This window comes from Leptopilina heterotoma, unplaced genomic scaffold (genome assembly GCF_015476425.1).
Source record: "Leptopilina heterotoma isolate Lh14 unplaced genomic scaffold, ASM1547642v1 Lhet_228, whole genome shotgun sequence".
Classification (NCBI taxonomy): domain Eukaryota; kingdom Metazoa; phylum Arthropoda; class Insecta; order Hymenoptera; family Figitidae; genus Leptopilina; species Leptopilina heterotoma.
In genome coordinates this window covers 127,606-155,114 of record NW_025110946.1, presented here as the reverse complement: position 1 = coordinate 155,114, position 27,509 = coordinate 127,606, and the positions used below count along the sequence as shown (strand labels likewise).

At 28.7% G+C, this 27,509-nt stretch overlaps 1 protein-coding gene across 2 annotated transcripts; it reads left to right on the top strand.

The window, feature by feature from the left end:
* Positions 1-354: 354 nt before the first annotated feature.
* On the top strand, positions 355-27,487 carry LOC122502420 (methionyl-tRNA formyltransferase, mitochondrial). 2 transcript variants are annotated; one of them, XM_043612460.1, is made up of 6 exons: positions 25,681-26,038; positions 26,130-26,330; positions 26,417-26,539; positions 26,720-26,898; positions 26,985-27,179; positions 27,263-27,487. In XM_043612460.1, exons 1-6 carry the CDS (start codon positions 25,821-25,823, stop codon positions 27,433-27,435), a joined length of 1,089 nt encoding a protein of 362 aa, XP_043468395.1. In that variant the 5' UTR covers positions 25,681-25,820; the 3' UTR covers positions 27,436-27,487. The 2 variants fall into 2 exon arrangements, with proteins under 2 accessions (XP_043468396.1, XP_043468395.1); XM_043612461.1 differs by lacking the exons at positions 25,681-26,038; positions 26,130-26,330 and adding an exon at positions 355-428.
* The last annotated feature ends 22 nt before the right edge of the window (positions 27,488-27,509 follow it).

Sequence of the window (27,509 nt, the reverse complement as noted above, 5' to 3'; positions counted from 1 at the left end):
ATTAGTATCAGAAATGTTTTTCATAAAAAAAGAAGGAGAGAATAGTTTAAATAAAATGACCGACTTGGATAATTTTGATAAATCGTACGAAATGATTTTGAATTTTATTTCCAGCAATTTAACGTAATAAATACTCATTGAGTTTCATTCTCTGTTCTTATTTAATTTATTGTTTTTATTTGTTTTTGTTTTTCTCTGTTTAATAAATGTTCATTGTAATGACTGGATTATAGAGTTTGGAGCTCAGTTTTAAATTTGACTTTGCAGTTTGCAATACGTTTCTACTCATTTTGACAAATTATTTTTCTATTTTGTTTTATTGTGAATTATTGTATTGTGAACCTTTATTTATTTAACTGTTTATTATCTATGTGTTATTTACTATTATTTATGGTTTTATACCAAGACGGATTATTTATTTATTTATGGTATGTTTTTACTATTTTTATTTTTATTATTTTCATTATTTGTTATTTTTTATTATTTACTATTTTTATTTTTATATTTATTTTTACTATTTTTTAATTATTACTAATTCTTCATAAATTTTAAATTTTTATTAATTTTTATTGTTATTAACTTGTTACTAATTTCATTTTTTAAATTTTTTTCAATTACTATATTTTTTTAAATTAAATTTAATTATGAATTTTTTCAATTATTATATATTTTTTTTTTTTTTTTTTTAAATTAAATTTATTTTATGAATATTAAGTTCCTTTATAATTTTCTGACTCCAGATTCTACTCCATCGTCAGGGCATATAAAATTTAAGTCTTCGTATGTTTTAATTATTATTTTTTTGGTAAAATAATTATACAATAATTTTTATTTTATGTATTGTTAAATTATTTTTTATTTATTTATTTATTTATTTATTTTTTTTTTTAATTATGCATGTAATTTTTATTATTGTTTAATTTTGTATATTTTTTTGGATAGACTCCCTGAAGAGGAAATTATTTAGATTTCGAAACGTTGGAGTAAATAAATATTTTATTCATTGTCCGAATGTTTTCGTTTAATTTGCCTTAATTTATAAAGGATCTCGGACGTTAAAGATTATAAACTAATTAAACCTATACTTTATGTAACATTATTAAGAATTATACACAAAACACTTAAAACTAAGACGGAAAAATATCGCACGCACGGGGGATCGAACCCTAGACCTCGAGGACGCAAGTCGAATACACATACCGCATAGCCACGCAAGCTTGGAAACGACCTCGCTTAAACTTCCTTTTGAATCATGCACGGAAAAAATTAATTTAGTACATTTTACGAAACTAATTTTGGAATAGCGGATACGGAGAGGAGTTTAGTATAAGATAAAACAGAATCAATAGTAATATATGATGACTGCGTTTCTCGAAAACTCAAAAAAAATTCTATGGAATTCACAAATGATCGGTTGGACGTTCTAATTCAAGAGTTTTGTAAAATGTTTAGCCTGAAGCGCATGCGCCACGGAAAAAAATATTCACGGAGAAAAAAACGAATAAAGCAGAAAAAAGAATTTCTTAATGTACCAATGAGCTCTCAAGACCATTTTTTCTCGTCTTCTATAGGAGATAGATGATTGGTTCGACACATGTGACTGCACTCTACAACGCAATGGTTCGCTTGGATTGGCTTATTTTATTCTGACACTAACTTAACGGAAATACGCATACATATAAACGAATTCTGACGCAACGCACATACAATATAACTCGCACTTGTAGATGAAAGAATTGAGTTTCTTTATATACTAACTGAGGAGATTAAAACTGCGCTTGTGAGAAATGTCAATATACTGAATATTAATTTTTAAAAAAATCATTTTTTTAAAAGTTATACAAAATATTTTATGGTTTTTAAAATAACATTTTTTGATTATAATTAGTTATAAAATCTCTATAAAATTTTTCAATTTTTAGAAAATAATTTTATTCTTAATTTTAAATTATAAATATATTGACAAAAAATTTTCAAAATTAAATTCAAACTCAAAAAATGTTTATATTAAATTGTCTAAAATTTGAAGTAATAACAGTTAAAACTTGAGAAATTAATATATATATTGTCATCGGTAAATATTATGATAAACTATAAAATTTATTGGACTGTAAATTAAAAGAAATTAATAATAATTAAAAGTTTGGATTACAAAAGCACATAAAAAATGTTACGAATTTGGAACAATGAAATGTGAAATACGTAAAAGAAAACAATTATATCCAAATGTTACCGGCAGGTAAAGCAGTTCTCTTTTTCCTTCCACATATTATATCTATATACAGCAGACAAGTTAATATCGACGCGACGAGACAAGCTTCAACATATCTATTTATAACGCGACTTTTGGTACACCCCGTATAGAATTTTACGAAACTTTGTGTTCGAGAATTCACGATAGACAGCGAAGTGGAAACTCAAACCACGCGTTTTTAGATTGCACGAAACATTTTTACCATTTTCTGATAAAATGTTCACCAGAAAATACGAAACATTTCTACATTCAAGCTTGTTTTATAAATTACAACACTGGTTGCAGTTTCTCGACAATTGTTCTGCTTAAAGTAGTGAAAGTTTCTGGGTTTTTGAAAAACTTTGTCTAGGAATCTTAAATATCCGCTAGTGCGAAATTAGTTTCGTAAAATCTGCTGAACTTATTTTTTCCGTGTGGGACCGTTATATATCACTGAGGGTGGAGTCCCATGGCAGCGTTTTGCGTTGCGTTTTGTAACTAGGCAATGAGTGCAAATATAGCGAACCTATATCTTCATCTCTCTCACACTCATGGCCTAGTTACAAAACGCAACGCAAAACGGTGCCATGGGACTGCACCCTGAGAGAAGTCCGGGAACTAATACGTCCCGTGCGAGGCTTGAGTGATAATTTTGAATGTTCTTATGTGAACCCTCGATCGGGACGTCTCAAGCCCCGATAAAAAACGTGGAACGTTCCGAAGCGGGATTACTTACAACTTTTAGTTTCGGTCACGAGTTGTTCTCTCACATATATAAATAAATAAAAACACTCAAAAAAATGTTTTAATTCTCTCCTTGTAATATGTAACAATATCCCAAAGGACTTTTTGCAAGAACTATAATTCATTTTTTACAATAAGAGTTTAAAAAAGTGTGTTTTTACCGATTCTTATCAGAAAGTCCCCTCAATAGAAAAAATTGTTTTAACATGTTAGGTAGCGTTTTTGAACAAATTAATTTTTAAGTAAAAAAATGTTTTAAAAAATCAATTTTAAACAAATGAAAAATATCGTTGACTTTTGCAAATAAATTTTAATAATTTCTTTTTATTTTAAAAACATTTAAAAAAGAGTTTTAAACTTATTAAACCTTTTTTCAGACATTAGAAGATCAAGTAAAATGATATACAGAAAAATAGTGCAAGATTTATGACATTATTAAACAATTTTCTTCGAATATAGAATTAAAAATTATTTTCGAAGTAGTAGAAATACAATACAATAAATATGACTGATTTTTTAACCAAGCGCTTAGTAATACTATTTATGCAGTTCTAGAAACGTTGACATGTTTTTTAAATTAGAACTAAACGCACACCTAGACTCTTAATCTTAGGAAGGCGCTTACGTGAAATTTAAAGCCAGTTTCTCTTTTTTGAAGATATGTAAATTTAATAATAAAAATATATTAACTAGATTTAAACACATACTTAATTTTTATAAGAACATTATAGCTTTTTTATACACTTAAATTCTAAAAATAAAATAATAATTTAAAACTTAATTCGAAGTCTGTAAATTTACAGGTGTTAAAATTGCATCTTATAAAACAAATTAATGTCGTTTGACGATTGTGTTCTTAATGATAGGGGGTGTTTATGTTTACGTTGATCAAATCGTTGGAGCTAAAACAATGATTAAATTTATGCACAAAAGAATATTATTAAATAAAATTAAGAAAATTATTGGTAAAAAATAATTAGCGTAATTATATAAAAGTTAACATGCATTTTAGAATTAAAATTATTTTAATTATGATTAGGTATAAATTTTTATTCTTTAAAATTTTTTTTAATTTAATATAATTAAATAAAAAATTTAACTAAATAAAGCAAGAAATTATGTGTTAAATTTTAATTACATACATATTTAAAAACATTATGTATCTAAATCTAAATTTATTAAAAAGAAAAAAATATTTTTATTAAGTATTGCAGTCAACGATTTTAAATCATTGATATAGTAAAAAAATATTTTACAATACTTTTATTATTCACTAAATAAATAAGTATTGTTAACAAATTTAATTAAATAATAAAACAAAATTTATTAGAAAAATGCATTTGAGGGGTTATACTTGTTTGACATTTTTTTATTGGCTTAAAATATACTATAACATTCCTCGATTGATAATCAAAAACGTCCTTGCATGAAAACAACTTGAAAGTGTTCTTAAATTTAATTTTTCTGGATCAATTCCGAAGTGTAAATCAGAACATTTTAACTTCAAACGCGTGTTACTCGAAACCATGTTTTGCAAATCGGCGAGCAGTAGAACTGTAGCTTCTTAGTTAATAACTTCCCAATGGGAAATTGCCAATGCTCACCATTGGCTAAATAATGGACCAATATTGGCTGCCAACAGTTTTTTCTTGGTCAAACATTGGCAACCAATATTGGGCCACTATTGCCAGAGTCTTGGGATGATCACGACTTTGCCAAGCATTGGCAGCCAATATTGGATCAATATTGGCTGCCAAGACAAATGCCGGACTTTCCAAGCGTTGGATATTCATTATCAACAAATATTGGACCAATATTAGTGACCAATTAATTACCAATGCTTTAAATTAAATTAAATGCTTGGTTATTTATTGGTTACCAATACTGAACCAACGTTTGAAATCAATATTTTACAAATACCAACATATAGCAAAAATTTTTCAAAAAAAAAAAAAAATAAATTACTAATCTAAAGAAAAAAAAATTAATTTTATTGGAACACTCTGTTAAAAACAGAATGTGATAAAAATCAGACAAAGATAATATTTGTCTAAGTTCGAGAATGCAAGCGTCTCTCCCTATATTAAAGAACCAGTAGAACCGGGTAGAATCAGGAGCCTACTTGCTTTAAGTTGGTTATTGTCACGTAAGTTCCAATTTCAAACCAGTAGATAAGTATTTTCAGCTGGTTTGAATTTGGAGTGTCAAGTTCAAAATGAACTGGTCTCAGTTTGAACATTACAGTCAACAGGAAATTCCAAATAGGTTACATTGTACAACATGAACTTGTTTCAACTTGGATATCGATTCACAATTGGAAATCCAAGGTGGTAACAATTGAGCAGATATTTTTGAAAAAAAATATTTGTGGAAAAAATAATAAAAGATTCTTATGACCATTAATAACTTTATATTCTTAGCACGCTCCAGACATACAAACATTTTAATTAAACTGGAAGTATTAAATTAAAACTTGTACCCTATGGGAATCGAACCCCGTACCTATGACCTATCTATCTAAACGCTTAACGACCGCGGCTATCGAATCGACGTGAGAAATATTTTTCGACCTGTCTATATAAACTGCAACTTTGGAAAACGTAATAAGTTTATGCAAAATATTATAATTTTTGTAAGTACCTATAAAAATACAAGCAGAAATTAAAATATTTATAGAGATTTGCAAATATATGATATTATGTAAAAAATATTAATTAAATATTTAATACATTTTTGCTCAAATGTCATTTGACTGCTTTGTAATTTTTTGCAAATATTTGCAAAAAATAACATTAAGCGAAATAAAAAACAGAAAATTCGTAAAAATTAAAATTCCCAAAATGACTGGGCCAGACCAGCTCAACTGTGTTAAAAAATTTCATTGATTTTCTAAAATGTTAAAACTTTTATGAAAATCTGTAGTTCACAACAAAACAATAAAACACTCTTAACCGTTTTTTGAAATTTGAAATTTTTGTTATTTTTTTGCATTAACAAAATATTACAAAATTTTAAAATAATTAATAACTCAAAAGCCTTTTACCATAAATTAATAAAACTTACACTGATTACACAAAATTGTTCACTCTCTTACAAGACAATATTAGCATGATTGTAAATTTAACAATTTCATATTTTTAATAACAATTTTATAAATAATTTGAATTATTGATGTGTTCTACCCCTCCATAATTGCAATGAAACTCATAGGAGGTATAGTCATTGTAGTCTCTTTTTGAAGACCCTAATAAAAAATTTTCAATTTGGAATGTACATAACGTACACGGAAAGAAAAAGTCCGTCAACCATTAATGGATTAGTATATTACTTTGAGACGGGACACTTTTTCCGTTGATGGTTACTTAACTTTACTTAACGATTGAAAAGGAGTCATGGATTGATTAGAATGCCAGTATGTGACCAATTGTTTTAGATTTAATGCTGAATTGTTATCAATGGCTGTTTGAATGTTTACGAATCATTAGTGAAAGTTTGTGAAACGTTAGTTGACTCGTATTCTAAATCGGCGCTCTTCACTAGCGCATTGTTGCGCAGTGTACCGATGCGCATTTCTTCCGGTTTCTCTGTAGTCCATGTGTTTTTGCTGTCTGATATACAAATCCCTATATTCTATTATGTATGTGTAATGTGAATATTTAACTTAACTAATAATTTGCAGTTGAATTGCGTCTAGAAATTGACCTCGCGATGAAAATATATTTTCTTTTATATTTCTCGCTAATTAAAAAGTAGTTATTAGTGCAAAATCATTTCTCACAAGTTGTGAAAAATTTTGTTATTTGGTATATAAGAACAGTTCGCTTCTAAACTTAAAGTGTTATAAGTGTGCGTTTCTACGTGTAGTTATTATAAGTGCGAAAATGTGTTGGTCTAAAGCGTCTAAGAGTGTACACAGAAAAAAATGCGAATGGTAAAAACAACCACATTTGTGTAGTTAGAAAAAAAGTAGTTAAAACTACCATATTCAGCAGCATTTTAACTACACCTCCTCAGTTAGTGGAACCAAAATGAAGTAGTTGGTTTTATGTAGTTAAAATAACTACTTTACGTAGTTGAAATAACTAACAGATGCTTGTAAATGGCTCAACTATAGTGTAGTAGTAAAAACTATTGTTAAAAATGGTTAATTTTACTATTGTGGTAGAAAAAATAACTATTTTGTATTAGTTGCAAACAAAATGAGACTTACTGTTTTTATATAGTAAATACAACCTCTGAAAGTTGTTACTTTTATGATTTATGTAGTTAAAACAACTATTTCTTACTAGTTGCAGAGAAAGAAAGAAATTTACTGTTTTCATATAGTAAAATCAATTGTTGAAAATAGTTATTTTTACTATTTATGCAGTTGAAAAGATCATTTTTTTCTACAGAGAAAAAACGTGAGTGGTAAAAACATCCACATATGTGCAGTTAAAAAAATATAGTTAAAACTACCATATTCAGCAGCATTTTAACTAAACTTCCATAGTTAGTGGAACTAAAATTGAATAGTAGGTTTTATGTAGTTAAAATTACTACTACACGTTATGATTGTGAATAACTCAACAATAGTGCAGTAGTTAAAAGTACTGTTAAAAATAGTTATTTTCGGAATTCCTGTAGTAGAAAAGAACCAATTCTTACTAGCTTTTAATAATTTATCTCTATGGTGGTAAGAAACATTTATTTTTATAACTACAAAAGTCATAAAAGTAACAATTTTTATGTTATTTTTACTATATGAAAATAGTAAGTTTAATTTTTTTATAACTAGTAAAAAGTGGATAATTTTACTACAGAAATTCTGAAAATAACTATTTTCAACAGTACTTTTGACTACTGCACTATCGTTGAGTCATTTAAAATCATATGCTGGCTACATTTCAACTAAGTCCTTGAGCTTAAAAAATTAGTTACTGCAACTAAACGGAGTAGTTATTATGACTGAATCTAAGAAGAATGTTCTCAAGTACAATGCCAGTCATCGTAGCGTGCGAGCGTGGTTAGGTGGTTAGGTTATCGGTTTGCGAATGTTAGGGTCGTGCGTTCAATCCCCGGCGTTTGGGGATTTTTCTCTGTTAGGTGTATAAGAATTTAATATATAAATTATATATGAACAAAAATAGGTGAGAGAAAATATAAAAAAATGGACCTCAATAATAATAAAAAACAAATAAATAATTTCATTTTCCTACTTTAAATAGTTAATTTAACTATTTTTTACAGTTGTTACAAGTAAAATTTGTTACGGGCGCCTATAGGAACTATGAAAATTTAGTTACTGCAACTAAATGAAGCAGTTAGTATGACTAACAACAAATAGTTAAGATAACTGTTTTAGTAGTTAAATTTACTGTAAAAATGGTATTTATTACTACATTTTACAGTTAGACTAACTATTCTGTCATAGTTCATTTTACTAAATAATGTTACGGGCGCCTATAGGAACTACAGGAAATAGTAAAAAAGTAGTCAAACTTACCATATTTTTTTGTGTGTAAATAAAATATCGGAACTGTGCAACGAAAAAAATGTGTTCATTCTGTACCAAATAGTGTCTAAAATTAGGGATAATTCTGAAAGAAGTTGAATTTTTTGAATGCTTTTGATAGTCATAGAAAATTTAATAGACAGTTTTCTAAATTTTAGTGAACGAGTTTTATATATTGATGAAAGTTTTCTAAATTTTAGCAAGCAACTCGTCACTGATTGTGACTCATATTATGTTATCCATTCAATGATTTTGTGTCCCGTCTCAAAGTAATATACTAGTCTATTAATGATTGACGGACTTTTTCTTTCCGTGTATTTTTTAATAAAAACGCGCGTCCATTCCACAATGGGAAAAATGTGATTGTCGTGGAAAATTTAGTCTAGACGTTACAATTATTATATGTTTTTTATAAATTTTTTTAAATAAAAGACTGAATTTACCACAACAATCAACTTTTTCCCACTGTGGAGTTGGCGCGCGTTTTTAATAAAAAAATTCGTTATGTACATTCCAAATTGAAAATACCAACATTTTTTTTGGGGGGTTTCAAGAAGAGACTACTAAGTATACTTCCTATGAGTTTCATTGCAACAGGAGCCGTCGAACACATAAATAATTAAAATTGTTTATAAAATTGTTATTAAAAATACGGAATTTTTAAATTTACAATCATGCAAATATTTTCTATTAAAAGAGTGTAAACAATTTTGTGTAAATAGTGTAAGTTTCATTAATTTATTGTAAACGGCTTTTATGAGTTATTAATTTTTTTTAAATTTTGTAATATTTTGTTAATGCAAAAAAATAACAAAAATTTAAAATTTAAAAAAAAACGGTTAAAAGTGCTTTATTGTTTTGTTGTGAACTACAGATTTTCATAAAATTACAAATAGCAACAGTAACAAATTCATAAAAATATCAATTCGAGAAATACAAATTCGCAAAAATAAAATTTTCAAAACAACAATTAGCAAAAGTATCTAACAATTTGTAAAACTGTCCATTGCGAAGAATGCAAGTTTGCAAAAATAACAAATTTGAAAAATAACAGTAAACTAAAATAAATATTTGTAAAATGTAAATTTGCAATAATAATTCTTTGCAAAAATAACAATTGGCGAAAATGACAATTTAAAGAATTCCAATTAGCGATTATTAATCAAACTCTTTAAATTTGAACTTGAAATTCCAAATAGAATGCATCCCCGATTCAAATTAAACCAAGATGACATTAATCCTTCACTGTGCTATATAAATTTGGAGTTGGAAGTTCCAAACTCAAGCTTGTTGATTTTTAATTTGACAGGACAAGTGAAATGTAGTATTCGAGAATCCAAATTGAACCAAGTAGATACTTGAACTTAATTTTGTATTTGGAAATGCAAGCTGATACTTGTAGTACGTGCGAACTTGGAAATACAAGTAGAAATGATAAGATTGGAAATCCATGTTAAAACAAGTCGAAACAAAAATTGAAGAGGACAATCCAAGATAGAACTATTTCAATTTTATCTTGGATATCCGTTTCAGTTACATAAATAGGATTTCCAAGTTAAAACCAGTAGAATTGCTACACGGAAAAGTTTTTCAATTTGGAAAGCAAGTTGACACCAGTAGATCTATGTTCAATTTCTACTGGTCTCAACTGGTTTTTTAATATAGGGCTCCTTATATAGAACTGGTAACACAACTTGCTGGTGAGTGAAAGAAGCTCTGGCGCACCCTGGTGTTCGATTTTGAAATGTCCCGCGCTGCTTCAAAGTATATGCTCGAAATTACTTTGGATAAGTGCCACCAGGGTGCGCCAGAGCTTCTTTCACTCACCAGCAAGTTGTGTTACCAGTTCTATATAAGGAGAGACGCTTGCATTCTCGAACTTAGACAAATATTATCTTTGTCTGATTTTTATCACATTCTGTTTTTAACAGAGTGTTCCAATAAAATTAATTTTTTTTTCTTTAGATTAGTAATTTATTTTTTTTTTTTTTTGAAAAATTTTTGCTATATGTTGGTATTTGTAAAATATTGATTTCAAACGTTGGTTCAGTATTGGTAACCAATAAATAACCAAGCATTTAATTTAATTTAAAGCATTGGTAATTAATTGGTCACTAATATTGGTCCAATATTTGTTGCCAATTAATATCCAACGCTTGGAAAGTCCGGCATTTGTCTTGGCAGCCAATATTGATCCAATAGTTTTTCCAACTATAATATTAAAGTTAATAACTAGAAAATTTAATACAGCAAAGAAATATGCATGCGATTTACATAGAAATTCTAATTTTATGCATTTATAAAATTACAAAATTCTAATTAGTCGACACATTAAATCTTTATATCGTTTTAAAAAGATGCAAAAAGAAATTTTAGCAATTGGAGAAAATAAAAAAAAAATTACTAAATAAATTAGTGATTCCAGAAAATGTTAGCATTATTTTCAATAATTAAAGAAAATTATCTAGCGCCTTATATAGAAGATGCAGAAAATTTATTTAGCTCTGAAAACTCAATAAACAAATTGTTTGAAAATTAGTAGAATAACATTTAATCTTGTCTTTTATATTTTTATCCAATGCAAATTTTACGCTAACATTTTATATGAGAACAAGTTTCTCCATTGCTTTCAAACAACATGAATTTAATTCTAAATTATTTATGAATCGTATATATGACGTTCCACGTCAAGTGACCCAGGTTAAATTTCCGAATAACTGCGGGATAAATGTAAGATCTAGAGGGGGTAAAAATTTTCAACTGTTGTTGAACATGTCATACTTTGATGAACTGTACTTTCTTGAAAACCAAACAAAAAAAATTTTTTAAATATCACCTGATTTGTTAGGTTTTTTACTAGCTTTTCAATTATAAAACAGATTTAAAAGAAAAAAATTTTTAACCTTTAAAAATGAAAAAAAAATAGAAATGTATTTTTTTATAAAAACGACAGTTTTTTAAAAAATTTTTCAAAAAGTTCACGTATTTTCCTAAAAATAATGTATGGGTCGAAAAGTGGGACAAAAACTTTTAAGTGGTCAAATTAAACGATTATTTCTGCGGTACGCCTTTAAAGTCGATTACACAGGTCAACAAAAAAAGACTTACTTTTTTTTTATGAGATATTAGCGGAATGGTTTCCTATGTATTTTTGGACGCTGAACACGATCCCGACTTCCAAAATTGCCCATCACGTCAGGATTTTGAGAAAAGTGAGGGTAAAGACCCCAAAAACGCTTTTTTGAGGAATTTAAACATTTTTTTCTCCTGAACCTGACGTGCTAGAGACTTCCACAAGGTCTTAAATCAAAGCTCGTAATGTACACTACAAGACCCATATCGATAAAATAAAAAAAAATTAAATTTTCTTTCAAAAAATGGGGTTGAAGACACCAAAAATTTGTGTTTTTGGATTGCTTTAAAAGACTTTTTGCAATTAAATTTCTTAGATTCGCTTGAAAATGGTTACTTGGGGTTTTTGGGGTCGCTGATTACGAATCCGATATTAGTTTGCAAAAATTAAAAATGGCGGATTCGTAATCTGCGACCCCAAAAACCCTGAAATAACAATTTTCAAGCGAATCCAAGCAATTGCAAGAAGTCTATTAAAGCAATCAAAAAACACAAATTTTTGGTTTCTTCATCCCCACACTGAAAAAAATACATGAGACATTTTCAACTACATCCCCTTAGTAGAGTAAAAAGTAATAAAACGAACTACTTTTTTAGTTAGTCTGGCTACTTTTGATACTTATTTTAACTGTTTTATGTAGTTAAAAATTATTAATTAAATTAATGTAATTTTACAGTTAACTTTGTAACTGCAGGTATGTTATAGAAATGACTACAGAAAGTAGTAGATTCTACTACTTAAAGTAGTTCGATAGACTAATTTTGTAGTAGTTTTTACTTCTTCTAGGAGTTGAATTATTTTCCATGTAATTTATGTTATAGATTTTTATAGAAGATTATCAACTGTGAAAAGTTGTAAATGCAACTACTTTAAGTAGTAAAATTAACTACAGTTATCAGTTGAACTGTGTCTGGAATGCCTTTAAGTATTAAGCAACTCATCGAAGCGGGCGAGCGTGGTTAGGTGGTTGGGTTATCGGTTTACGAATGTTAGGGTCGAGCGTTCAACTCCCGACGTTTAGAGATTTTTCTCCGTTAGGTATATAGACATTAAATAAATAAGATATAGGCAAACAAAAGTAGGTAGGGGGAAATATAAAAAAATACAACTCGATAATATTTATAATAAATTATAAATAATTTTATTTTACCATTTTCAGTAGTTACTTTATTACTGAGTTATCTTAGTAACTTTAACTACATATCAGCAGTTAATTCTACTGCAAAACTGTCATTGGTTCCTATTTAACTAAGAAAAGTAGTTAATGCAACTGTATTATCACTTCATTCAACTACATATCTGATAATTAATGTAAGTTCAAAATTATCTTTGGGGACTTATTGAACTAAGGAAAGTAGTTAAAAAGTAGTCAAATCTACTAAGAATTTTTTTCAGTGCATTTTTTGAAAAAAATTTTAATTTTTTTTTTATTTTATGGATATGGGTCTTGTAGTGTACATTACGAGCTTTAATTTAAAACCTTGTGGAAGTCTCTAGCACGTCAGGTTCAAGAGAAAAAAATGTTGAAATTTCTCAAAAAAGCGTTTTTGGGGTCTTTTCCCCCACTTTTCTCAAAATCCTGACGTGATAGGCAATTTCGGAAGTCGGTATCGTGTTCAGCGTCCAAAAATACATACGAAACCATTCCGTTATCTCATAAAAAAAAGTAAGTCTTTTTTTATTCACGGAAAAAAAAGTTCACGAATCTCTCGTGAACTAGTATATCACTTTTGGATGGGACACAAAATTCTTGAAAATCAACAAACACAGTTTGTCAAAATTTCATCAACTCCTTCACTAGAAACATAGTACGGTTTCCGAACTTTTCGTCAAAGTTAACGAAAAATTCGTGAACTTTTAAAAAATGCTAAAAACAAGAAAAAATAATTTCCAGACACTACTTTTTTATAGTATTTCACTTTATTTGATAACTTGACGCCTATTACGCACCCAACTACACGGAATACACAATTTTATCGCCATTAAAATTCGTAATTCGCTTCACGGGATTCGAACCTAGTACCCAGTAAAAAAAATTCGATACACGGACCGCGGAGTTCGTATACGAGCTCGGTAGCTCGTATGAGAAATATGAGAAATCTCTCATACGAGCCTTTTCCGTAATGAGAAGTGTATAGATGCTTGTATACGAGGTGACTTTTAAAGCATTTTTCTTAATATAACACTATTTTAAAGTAAATGTAGATAATAGAAATGAATTTTCAAAGTAAAACAAAGCTAAATTCATAAGGGAAATGAAGTTTTAAGAAAAAAAGGATGATTTTGTTCAAAAAATTTATTCACACTGAAAAAGGTTAGAATTTGATAATTCCTTGTTACTCTTACTTACCGACATTAGATATTTTTCGGATGCAGTAAGCACGATTTTGTATTAGCGGTAGAATAAATAAGTTATTCTTCATTACTAATTAATAATATATTATTATTTATTTATTATATAATGTTCTTATATAAAATAATTAAATTTAATACAAAATCGTGCTTACTGCATCGAGAAATATCTAATGTCGGTAAGTAAGAGTAACAAGGAATTATCAAATTCTAACCTTTTTCAGTGTGAATAAATTTTTTGAACAAAATTATTCTTTTTTTCTTAAAACTTCATTTCCCTTATGAATTTAGCTTTGTTTTACTTTGAAAATTCATTTCTATTATCTACATTTACTTTAAAATAGTGTTATATTAAGAAAAATGCTTTAAAAGTCACCTCGTATATACAAGCATCTATACACTTCTCATTACGGAAAAGGCTCGTATGAGAGTTTTCTCATATTTCTCATACGAGCTACCGAGCTCGTATACGAACTCCGCGGTCCGTGTATCGAATTTTTTTTTACTGGGTACCTATACCCTATAACATAATATTTCTAACAACTAACCGCCACGGCTAAATCTAGATACACTACTGTCCTTCGACAAACGAAACGATTAAGCAGAGTCTACAATGAGAGAAGGTGCTCATCGGTGTTCATAGCTATAGGTATACTAAAGCATGCTGTGGTATATCTATAGCTATGAACATCGATGCGCACCTTCTCTCATTGTAGACTCTGCTTTAGCTTTGTCTGCTGTAAAACTCAGGACCGTGCAAAGTAGAAAAAGTCCCTTATCGTAACTTTTAATTCATTTTATGAATTATTTGTTTCACAAAAGAAATTAGCAAACAAAAATATTCACTAAGTAATAAAAAACACTGATTCTAAATAATAACTTTCATCAAAGAATTTTCCCGAATGTAAACACCGATGACACCGACTGAATGATGAATGCTTGATCAGCCATATTTGATGCGCATTACGAACTGCGCATACTACTGACACTCGCGAGTTCACGATTTTTTCGTGAACTTGTACCTCTACTTTTGACGAACTACTCTTCCTTAACAGTTCATCAAAAATTCATTAACTTTGTTTCAGTTTTTCGTTGACGTTCGCCATTTCTAATCAAAAGTGAATGAAAATTTTGAAATTTTGTGTCCCATCCAAAAGTGATATACTAGTTCACGAGAGATTCGTGAACTTTTTTTTTTCCGTGTTGACCTGTGTTAGGGGCCGTTCATAAACTACGTCACACTATTTTGCATAATTTTTCCACCCCCCCCCCCTACCCACGTCACAAATTTTACATGCTTTAGCGCCATTTTTCTACAGAACATCACAAAAAATGAATTCCACCCCCCCCCTCTAAGGCGTGACGTAGTTTATGGACGGCCCCTTATTGAGTCCAACAAATGTTTGGTTAGTTTAGTATTAGTCGAGTATCTTGTCATTAGTGATCAACTTTTAAGTTGACACCTGGCAGACTTGCAGAGAACTAACCAAACATTTGTTGGATTCAATAATCGACTTTAAAGTTTGCACTGCAAGTTTGCAGCAAACTTGCGCCAAATATCAAACGTATTTTGCAGGAAGTTAACGGTATGTTAACCATGTTAAATTCGAAACTTAACGCGGTTAACTTCCCGTCAACTTCCCAGAACCTCTAATCCTCCGATTGTTATTTTCCGGTGTTAACTTCCTTGGCGTTCTCCCTGTAAATTTCCTGAGAAATTATGAAGGAAAATTTATACAATTTTAACGTGTAAGTGTACAAAAAAATTATTTTGTAGTTTTCTCTAAACTTATATTCGTAAAGAACCCTAAAGAATTATAAGGAAATTTTCCCTAAAATAAATGTTAACTAACATAGTTTATACTTATATTTAAAAAATATGAAAAAATTTATTTCTTGAGTTTCGAATCTCATATTTAACCTCACCATTTTTCAAGAACCTAACAAATACGAAAATATGTTTGAAAATAAATTTGGGGGTACCGGGGATCGAACACGGGTTCGACGGACGCAAACGCAATAACCTAACCAACTGAGCTAAACTACCAATCGTTAAGAGAAAAAAAAATCTTGCCCTTAAGCTACAAGTACTTTTATTGGTTGAAAAAAGGCGGGTAAATTCAAATTGCTTTTTTATTTCAAATAATGCATTTACTTTAAATTTTATGAACTTTCTTTATTTTTATGTTTGTGTATATGTTTGTATACATTAATTTTAATCTCCCAAGATTAATGCATAAGATAAAACATATTTTTAACAATTTTTGTTAATTAATCATAGAATGAAATTGATCAAAAATAATTATCAACTTGAATGTAAAATATTTTTTATTATCATTTTTTCCAAATTTTGAGGAAGAATTAATTATTCAAAAATTCAATTATATTTCAAAATAATTTTTAAAAGAAAATTAATTAAAATATAAAATTTTACAAAACTTTCTGTTACATCCTGTATATTTTTCACTTTTATTTTTCAAATAACTTAAAATGGGCCCTATAACATTAAACAGACTTGAGTAACATTAAACAGACTAGACAAACATTTCAAAATTATCTTTTTTCTAAGAAAATTCGTTCACAGAACATTTTTATCGCTCACAGATTGTACCGTGAAAAGAGCAGTTCAAATTTCGGTCTTCTTAACAGTCAATTCTAACCTTGCTAAAAAGAAATACATTTTCCAAACAATAGTTAAAGTGTTTCCAAATGTAAAGGAAACCATAAATTGTAATATAACCTATGACCAGATGTCTAAAGAACGACCTTTTTAAGGGTACGGTCGAGAGTGCACACATATACACATTCTAAAATGTGTCCAAACAATAGCAACGTTAATTTGCAAATGAATAATAAATAAAACAATAAATAAAAATGATAAATAAATAATATTTTAATATTATTAATAATGCGTATAAATAAATATTTATTGTTTATAAAATAATTAATAACAAATAAATACCGACAAAGAATAATTATAAACAATAAACCAATAATAATTCACAAATTATTAATAACAATTTATAAAAAATAAATGATCATAAAATCGAAATAAATAGTTAAATAATGCGACAATTACGTTAAAAATTACGATAAAATTAAAATTCAAAAACCTACATACATTTAAAAATTATAAACAATTAAACTACGCTATAAAAAATATTGTAAAATTATTATTAATTAATTTATAACAATATTCTGTAAAAATCCAAAAACGTGAAATAATATCCCTACTATTCTAGAAAGACACTGACCTAGGGTACGTCCCTTTAAGACACAACCTACATAAGTGGGATGGGTCTCGAAGACCCAATCCCGAAACGACAAAATCAAATCTTTTAACTTTTTACCAATCTGATAATTAGTCAGCCTCTTTTTCCATCTCCCTAAAAATATTTTCCAAAAATCTAAAAACTCCCTAAAATCCTAGTGGGGACAAACCTTTAAAAAACAGCATCCCCAAGAGGATGGCATGTCAAACAGTATCCTTACAAGACAACTAGACACAAGTCAGTTAAAATGCCACTATAAGTATTCAATTCAGCCTTAAACATACATACAATCTTAATCTCAGTTTTCAATTCTCAAATTTTAAAACTTACAAGTTCAAGTTAACCTAATAAAAAGTTATCAGTGTTTTAATACAAGTGTCAGTTTTTCTATCAAAATTCAAATAATTTCATAAATATATCGAAATCATAAATCGATATATCGATACATCGATACATATAAATCGATTAATCGATTATTAATAATCGATATTACGAGGATTCCAAATTATTTCACGTTTTTTGAGGACAACGATATTATTCATAAATAATAAATAAAAAGTGAGTACAAATTCAAAATATTCTTATTAAATTCATCTTTCTCTTCTTAACTTTCTCAAATCTTGTCCAATTCCCAAATCCAGGTTCTATAACTGAGAATTATAAAAATTAAATACCTTTTTAAACTAATTGTGACTCCTGAAATTGTTACCTATGTTATCGAACCCTGTCATCTTATTTTTCTGTATTTGATGATTTGGATTCATCCTTTATAAATTAAAATCCTAAACATTTCAAAAACAAAACAAAATAAAACTCGAAAGTGTCCCGAACTATTAAGCGAGAGCTTAGGTTCTAATCACTAACATAATTCCATTTATTAAATATTCATTTATTTAATAAATTGAATTTAAAATAATTATGTTTAGTCCATAGGACGTAACATTTCAATTGTTTCAATTGCAATAATTTTAAGAAATACAATTATTTTTAAAAAAAATTTTATTTAATTTTTTCAAGAAACAATTTTTTTTCCGAATTTCTTAATTAAATTATTCAAAATTTCAATACTTTATGCTAAACAAAAATTTAAAAACTTATTCTTATTTACTTTTACACAGGAATTAGAATTTAAAATAATTACAATGAAAAATTTCTTGAAAATTTTACAAAAATTGCAAATGTAATTCCTTCAAAACTTAATTATTTATTTAGAATTTTTGAATAAAATTATTTAAAACTTTAAAGATTTCTAAAGAAAAATAATGTATAAACCCTTTAACGACCCTTTAACGAGATGTGCTACTTTTCAACATGAAATTCAATCTCTTACAATTAGTAGAAAAAAGCCATAAAAGTTTTTAAAAGTCCATACCCTACTATTTTTGGGGTCGCTCTTTCGAATGGTGTGGTCAAAATTTTCAAAAAATGATATTTAACCCTTGTTTTTTCAAAAATACTAAAAAAAGTCAAGTTTTTTTAATGTAATTTTTTTCAAAAGAATTTTTTTCTGTGTCTTAACGCTTTTCAAATAGAACAAAAAGTATCAAAAACGTGTTCCCGATAGTTGTACTTAAAAAATATTCATTTTTTAATTTTAATTTTTTCGATTTTGAATTTAAAATGGCGCTTGAAGGACAAAAATTTTTTCTTATTTTACGTAACATGACAAACTTTTTCAAAATTGCTCAAATCTGATTGAAATTTGTTACTCAGGGGTTTTCGTGGTCGCTGATTACGAATCTGATGTCCATTTGCCAAAATTCAAAATGGCGGATGACTTTTTTAAAAAATTGATCGAATTCGCTTGAAACTCGTTACTCGGGGGTTATCGGGGTCGCTGGTTATGAATCCGATGTCAGTTTTTCAAAATTCAAAATGGCGGATCTAATATGGCGGACGAAATACAAAAATTGTTCAGATTTGCTTGAATCTTGTTACTCGGGGGTTTTTGGGGTAGCTGATTACGAATTTGATATCAGATTTTCAAAATTCAAAATGGCGGATACAATATGACAGATGACTTTTTTAAGAATTAATCGGATTCGCTTGAAATTTGTTACACTGCAGTTTTTGGGTTCGATAATGACGAATCTGACGTTAGATTCAAAAAATTCAATATGCCGGATCCGGAATGGCGGACGAATTTTTCAAAATATCTCAAACCTGATTGAAACACGTTACTTGTGGGTTTTTGGAGTTGCTGGTTGCGAATCCGATGTTAGTTTTTCAAAATTCAAAATGGTGGAATCGATAAGGCAGACGAGGTGTAAAAAAATATCCTTACCAATTCTTATAGCTATTTTATACCAAGCATTTTGAATTTTTAAAAACGAACATCGGATTCGCAATCAGTGGACCCGAAAACCCTAGATTAACAAAATTCAAGTGAATCCGACTAATTTTTTAATTTCGTCTGCTAAATGCTCTTTAAGATGGTGAAAACCAAAAAATCATAAGTTGATTAGAAGTTTTAAAAAAAAAATTTTAAAGTCAGAAGAAACAAGAGTAAAAATACGAAAAAACTGATTTTCTGTTATTATACAAATTAAAATAACGAAGACGATAATTTTTTATTATTTAGAAAAGTTGACAGTTTCTTTGACAACTGTCAACAGTTAAAATTCAAATTTGATATCATATTCGTAATCAGCGACCTCAAAAACCTTATTACTGTCTTTTTTACAAAAAACGATCACTTTTTAGAGAAGTTGACAGCTGTCAACTGTAAAATTGTCAATTTAACATCATATTCGTAATCAGCGGCCTCGAAAACCCATACAAACATGTGTCACTTATTTATACTTATTGTTGCTAGTTAGAAAACTTAGATTATTTTTTCTATGTTTGGGGAGTTTGTTATTAATTTATATAAACAATTATTAAAAAAAAATTTTCATTACTTGTATGTTTTTTATTTTGATACTGTGATTCACGGTGAAGAAAATAAGCCTAACTTGATTAAAAAATATTAATATTTAAAAAAGTTACAAGGGTTTTTCTAAGTTAAACTTTAACTGCTGTTTTCTCGAAAACTTGTTTTCGCACGTAAGGTCCCTTTTCACTGTCCAGGTCACATATAGAAGATGCAGAAATTTTATTTAGCTCTGAAAACTCAATAAACAAATTGTTTGAAAATTAGTAGAATAACATTTAATCTTGTCTTTTATATTTTTATCCAATGCAAATTTTACGCTAACATTTTATATGAGAACAAGTTTCTCCATTGCTTTCAAACAACATGAATTTAATTCTAAATTATTTATGAATCGTATATATGACGTTCCACGTCAAGTGACCCAGGTTAAATTTCCGAATAACTGCGGGATAAATGTAAGATCTAGAGGGCCAGAATCTACTAGGCCAGAAAGTTGGATTTCCTGGCCGGCGTGATATATAAGGCCGAGGCTTTATATATCACGCTCGCTAGGTTATCCAAATTTCTGGCCGTGTGTCGTATACAATTTTTCTGTATCCCCAGCCGAAAGTACGTTAAATAATTATTGTTTGAATAATAAAATAGCTCAATAAGTTGCCCGCCCGACTTTTGCAAAGTCGAGGCGAAGCCGAGACTTAGCTGGTCGGGGCGGGCATGAAAAAAAAATTATAAGTAAAAAATAATTGGAAGTAAAATTTAAAAAATAGTAAACAAGAAATTTTCTTTTACAAATATATATTTAATAATTAAAAAATAATAAAAGAAAATAAGAAATTTCATGCATTATTTTGATGACTGTCAGTTGTTTTCAAAACGTGAGCTCTGTAAGTAACGTGTTGTGTGGTTGCTATGCTAACATGTACGTGTGTTGAAATTCTTGTAACCAATCAGAGCGCTCGTTGGGTCTGTCGAGCCGGCCACAAAAGTCGCTAATCCCGGAGCCAAATCAGACCGGGAAAAAAACTGAAAAATATGCATATTTTAATATTTTTAGGATAAAAGTTATAAAGTAAAAGGATACAAGAAATGACTACCAGAATGATAAAAATTGATATATTCTTATTCCTCACGAAATATTATATTTAGATTCTAAATTTTTCTGTATTAAAAAATAGAAAAAATTATTTTAACTATTATTATATGGTTTCTAAAAAAAATTATTGAGTCAGAATCAGTGAAATTTTACAAAAAATAAGAAGTATTTTTATAATCGAAATGAAAAAAAGCATTTTTATTTGGCCATTGTCTCTAACAAACAAACGACAGAAAAAATTGTGTTTAAAAAAAGTTATTGTAAAATGAATTTTTTTGCAACTTTTTATAAAAAAATCTTATTTTTCCTAAAACAATGAACCAAGAGTGCATATAAAAGGGGTAAAACAATTAACTTTCATTTGGAACTACAAAATTTTTAAAAATAGTATTTTTTAATAATTATTTAATATTAACAGTTTTATTTCCTCATAGGGTGTCGATTTTCTTAGAATCAATTATTTTTACAAATTTTCAAGTATAGCGTATATAAATATTTCAACATGGGGAACAAATTCTCCGGATGTATGTGTGTGGATGCATATCGAAATGTTTTTTCAACATTTCGATGAAAAAAAATACTTTTTATTTCTCGTGAAAATTTTATAAATTTTGAACCTTTTTTCTAAATTATTAAATTTTAATTATTATTAAATTGTTTTTAACAAAATATCTTTTTATTTTTATTATAAATATTTATAAAAAGACAATAAGTAATTGCTTAAGTCATGTAAAACGTTGACTTAAAATCATAACCTCAATTCGTTCAAATAAGTTCACCGGCAATGTCAAATAAGATTATCTTATTTGACTATGAATACTTGTCATTCTTAAGATGGGACTATGCATCTCAAAATCGAAGCATTTACTTTTGTCAAGCATATGCTTAAGTTGCGGCTTAAGGCAATGCTTATTGCACGACTATGAATCTAGGTGGCAGCTTAAGTCGCTGCTTAAAGGTACCGTCCCATGACGGCGTAAAAGCGTCGGCGTAAAGCAGAAATCGTGCGATAGAAAGTCCATTATGGTCTATAGAGGCTAGTTGAAGAAGAAGAAGAAGAAGAAGAAGAAGAAGAAGAAGAAGAAGAAGAAGAAGAAGAAGAAGAAGAAGAAGAAGAAGAAGAAGAAGAAGAAGAAGAAAGAAGAAGAAGAAGAAGAAGAAGAAGAAGAAGAAGAGAAGAAGAAGAAGACAGAAGAAGAAGAAGAAAGAAGAAGAAGAAGAAGAAGAAGAAGAAGAAGAAGAAGAAGAAGAAGAAGAAGAAGAAGAAGAAGAAGAAGAAGAAGAAGAAGAAGAAGAAGAAGAAGAAGAAGAAGAAGAAGAAGAAGAAGAAGAAGAAGAAGAAGAAGAAGAAGAAGAAGAAGAAGAAGAAGAAGAAGAAGAAGAAGAAGAAGAAGAAGAAGAAGAAGAAGAAGAAGAAGAAGAAGAAGAAGAAGAAGAGAAGAAGAAGAAGAAGAAAGAAGAAGAAGAAGAAGAAGAAGAGAAGAAGAAGAAGAAGAAGAAGAAGAAGAAGAAGAGAAGAAGAAGAAGAAGAAGAAGAAGAAGAAGAAGAAGAAGAAGAAGAAGAAGAAGAGAAGAAGAAGAAGAAGAAGAAGAAGAAGAAGAAGAAGAAGAAGAAGAAGAAGAAGAAGAAGAAGAAGAAGAGAAAAAAAAGAAGAAAGAAGAAGAAGAAGAAGAAGAAGAAGAAGAAGAAGAAGAAGAAGAAGAAGAAGAAGAAGAAGAAGAAGAAGAAGAAGAAGAAGAAGAAGAAGAAGAAGAAGAAGAAGAAAGTATACATCTTTGTTTCCTTATATATTGAATGATGAAAATTTACAGCACTTACGAGAAAGCAGTTTACTTTTTACAACTTATTATAAGACATAGTTCTTGGGACAGGAATAAATGCAAAATTTATTAATTTATAATGGTCAGTTTCTGAGATAACGAACAACCTACGTTTCACTTTATATTTAATTATTGTAGATACCAAATTTATTTTACATACGCGAAACATAGTCACTGTCAATGATCGGATGGCATCGGCTCATTTACGGAGATTGACGAAGTTAGCAACCAATAGAAATGCAGGCGCCATATGATTGCACTCGCTAGCCACACTTGCTCACCAAAAATTACTACAGTGGATAGTAGGTTTTAATGGAAAATGTTTTCATTTGTCAGATTTTGTGTAATGAAATTAGAGAAAACTATAATCAATTTTTGCTACATTTACAACTCTTACATAAAATATTAAAACTTGCTATTTCAATGTAGCAAATTTATCTAATTCTGTAGTAAATTATGCTAAAAGTCCCCTTATTTCCGGTCATTGCAACCATTTTTAGTAATTTTTACAACTGTGGGTCTCTCCGTGTAATTGTATATATATATATATATATATATATATATATATATATATATATGTAATAATAATTACATTACTAATAATTATTTAAGCCTTCTCTAAACTAAATGAAAGGTAGAGAGTAGGTAGTAAGAGATAGACAAAGGAGAGAGAGAGAGGGAGTGAGTTTTTCTCTTTCTATCTCTGAACAGTGGCGTCATCCGACAACAAGTTGCGGTACTACAAGTTATTATATCTTCGAACAAGTTATTCATATAATTATGATCGAACTTCACTTGTAAGTTCGTTTAATCATTAATTACTACCGCAAAACTGGGGGCAAGATTTTCTGACTCGGCCTATAGAGTGCGTGCTGCTTATACTACTTCATGAACGACATTAGCAGAAACAGGTTTCCTCTCTTTTGTTACGAGCCGCGTTACCTTTAATAACGTAACTCTAAGGCTGAAGTCCCATGGCAGCGTTTTGCGTTGCGTTTTGTAACTAGGCCATGAGTGTAAGAGAGATGGAGATATATGTTTGCTATATTTGCACTAATGGCCTAGTTACAAAACGCAACGCAAAACGCTACCATGGGACTTCAGCCTTAAGGCCAACGCAGAATAGAATCTTTAACCGGAACCGCAATCGTAAGCGTACCGTAAGAATGAGTTAAAGAAGGATAGGTATATTGTTTATGCTTCTCTAACTCATTCTTACGCTTACGGTTACGATTGCGGTTCCGGTTACAGATCTATTCTGCGTTGGCCTTTATAGTTCGCGATGATTCGCCGGATTCTACCTTGATTAAATCCTTAAGGAAGGAAGCGGGAATATTTAAATTAAAAGACGTTTAATTCCGTTTAACGGAAGGAGGAAAGCCCACTCGAGAAATTAGTTTTTCTTGAGTGAGTAAAACCCTCTTTATTGTTTATTAAAATATTTGTTAAATACAAACTGGCTAAGGAGTTTAGAAAACAACCTTCCAAGTCAGAAAGTAACTTAGAACTAACTATAACTATATTCATTCCGCAGAGAGGTTCTCCGCTAAAGTCCATTTTTGTGGAAATGCGCATGCGTTATTCTACGCGCATTTCTTTACTGTAGAATGCAGCCAACATACAGCATCGTTGCACCAATACTTTTCTGCACTACATTGAAACTATACTCACACACACATTCAAGAGAGATCATCTCTACACTCATGCAATTTACACTGCATTCAAATAGTAATAATAATATAAGAACAATTATAATAATAATAATAATAATAATGCTATAATAAACACATGCTAAAATCAACGCAACGCAGTCATTCGCAGACAATCGCAGAGTTTTTGGATCCTATTGGAGAAAGGCCTTTAAAGCGTATGAATATAACCAAACCTTGAACCAAACTAGTGCTCTTGAATCTCTTCCACCCCGGTGGCATTGCTCATTTTTTCCATTGTATGAAAAGACATGAGAGCTGAAAGTGTCCACCAGCTGGCGCCAGCTATGCACGGGCCCTGTTTCAGTTAAAATGCATGGGATATTGCAAAAAAATTAAATTTTCACTAATTAAAATTAATTAAATCGTATTTCTTTGTACACAATATTAATATAGAAACTTTTTAACATATTTTTTGATAGTTATAGCCTTATAAAAGAGTAGAATATTTAATTTATAACGAAATTTTCATCTCAGTTTTAGGCGGGAATTTCAAAAAATATTAATTATTATTATTATTTATTATAAATTTTTTTATTTCTCATCTACTCAATATAGTTTTAAAATATTAATAGTAGTAAATTAAAAAATAATTATAAATAATTATAAAAACTTACATATTTTTGAAAATCCCGCCAAAAATTTAGGTAGAAATTTCGTTCTAAATAAATTATTCCACGCTTTAATAATGTAACAATTGTTACAAAATATGTTTAAAAGTTTCTAGATTCATTTCATGTAAAAAAAATATGATTGAATTAATTTCAGTTAAAGAAAATACAATTTTTATGCATTATCCCATGTATTTTAATTGAAACAGGGCCTGTGCATAGCTGGCGCCATCGGTGTCAACTTTCAACAGTTGGTACACTTTCAACTCATCAATGCCACCGGGGTGATCTCTTCTTGAATATATATATTTATAACCTAAAAAACTAAATAATCAACATAACCAAACTTTATTTTCAGTTGAATTTTTTGTTCCAATGTATAAATATTATGTTTTATTGAAGAAATTTAGTAAATTTTTAAAAAATTTAATATTAATTCCAAAAAAGATATATGAATTTAAAATTTTATCTCATTAAAATCTAATGATAGTGTGTAATTTCACTAGAATAAGAATTTTGAAATGTATTTCGGCATTTACATGTTGGAAAAGAAATTCTTTTATAGACCACAAAAAGAGTTTTTCAATTTTTGTCAACAAACGAAATTTAGTAAACACTGTTTTAAAAGAACCTTGGAGCGTTTTATTTTTTGGATCAGATGAATTTGCATTAGAAAGTTTGAAAAATCTCTATTCTCAGTAGTAAGTTCTTGTAGATTATTTTTATTTCTACTTTTATTGAAATTCAGAATATATTATTATCTTTAATTGATTAATTTTTGGATATTTACAGTAAACTGCAAAAATTACTCTGTCGTCTAGAAGTTGTAACTGCTTATAAGGGTAAAGAAAATTGTCTTACAAAATATGCAATTGAAAATGGAATTACAATTCATTCATGGCCTCTTGAAATTAAAAATATGGAATTTCACATTGGAGTTGTGGTATCTTTTGGTCACTTGATTCCTTCCCTAATCATAGATTCGTTACCTCTGTAAATGAAAATTTTTTATACTTTGTACACGTAATAATACAAAATTTTTATTGTCTTTGAATAAAATTACAAATCATTTTTTGCAGGGGTATGATAAATGTTCACGGAAGTTTATTACCCAGATGGAGAGGATCAGCTCCTATAATTCATGCAATAAAAAATGGCGACACAAAAACTGGAATTTCCATAATGACGATAATGCCAAAAAAGTAACGTAGGATTACATAAATAAATAATATATTGTAAAAAGAAAATTTTAACAGACTTGCAAATAAAAACAAGGAATATATCAAATATAATATATCTCAAAATATATATATTCTTTTTCAGTCTTATTTTAAATATTTTAATAATATTTAATTTATTTTAATATTAATTATAATTTATAGATTTGATATTGGAAGCATATTAGCACAGGAGGAAACTACTATTGATTTACATGAAACTCAACCGGAATTGTACAAAAGATTAGCTATAATGGGTTCCAAATTACTAATTAAAACAATGGAAAAGTTACCTCAAGTTTTATCCTCTGGAATACGTCAAAACGAAATTGGTGTAACATACGGTACTTAAATAACAATTAAATACTAAACTTTTTATAAATTACCTTTAAAAAAGTAATTTCATTAAAAACTGTTTTTTCTTTTTCAGCTCCAAAAATAAAACCAGAAATATCATTCATCAAATGGAATGAAATGAATGCTAAAAATGTTTATGATTTAAATCGATCATTAACAGGGCTGTTTCCCTTAAAAACAAATTTTAACGGTCAAGCGATAAAGGTTTTTGATATTCAGGTGTTTTCCGATTCAATATATGTAACTCGGTCAGAAAATATTGAACCAGGTAATATTTTCTCTTATACAATTTCTATCAAATTTATACAATTATTGCTAAGTAAATAACAAGATTTTCCGCTTCTCTTACAGGAACAGCATTTTATCATAATCGAACTGATTCACTAGTAGTCAGGTGTAAAGATAACACTTGGGTGTCGATTAAAGTAATAGGCATTCCAGGAAGGCCTAAGTTATCTGCTTTCAATTTCACAAATGGATTTATGGGCGGAAAGAAGCAGAAATTTTGCCTCTTTACCTCGTAATAATTGTACAAAAATTAATAAATAGATTAAGTTATATAGAACTTTCTTTTAATTTTTAATGTTATATTTTTTTA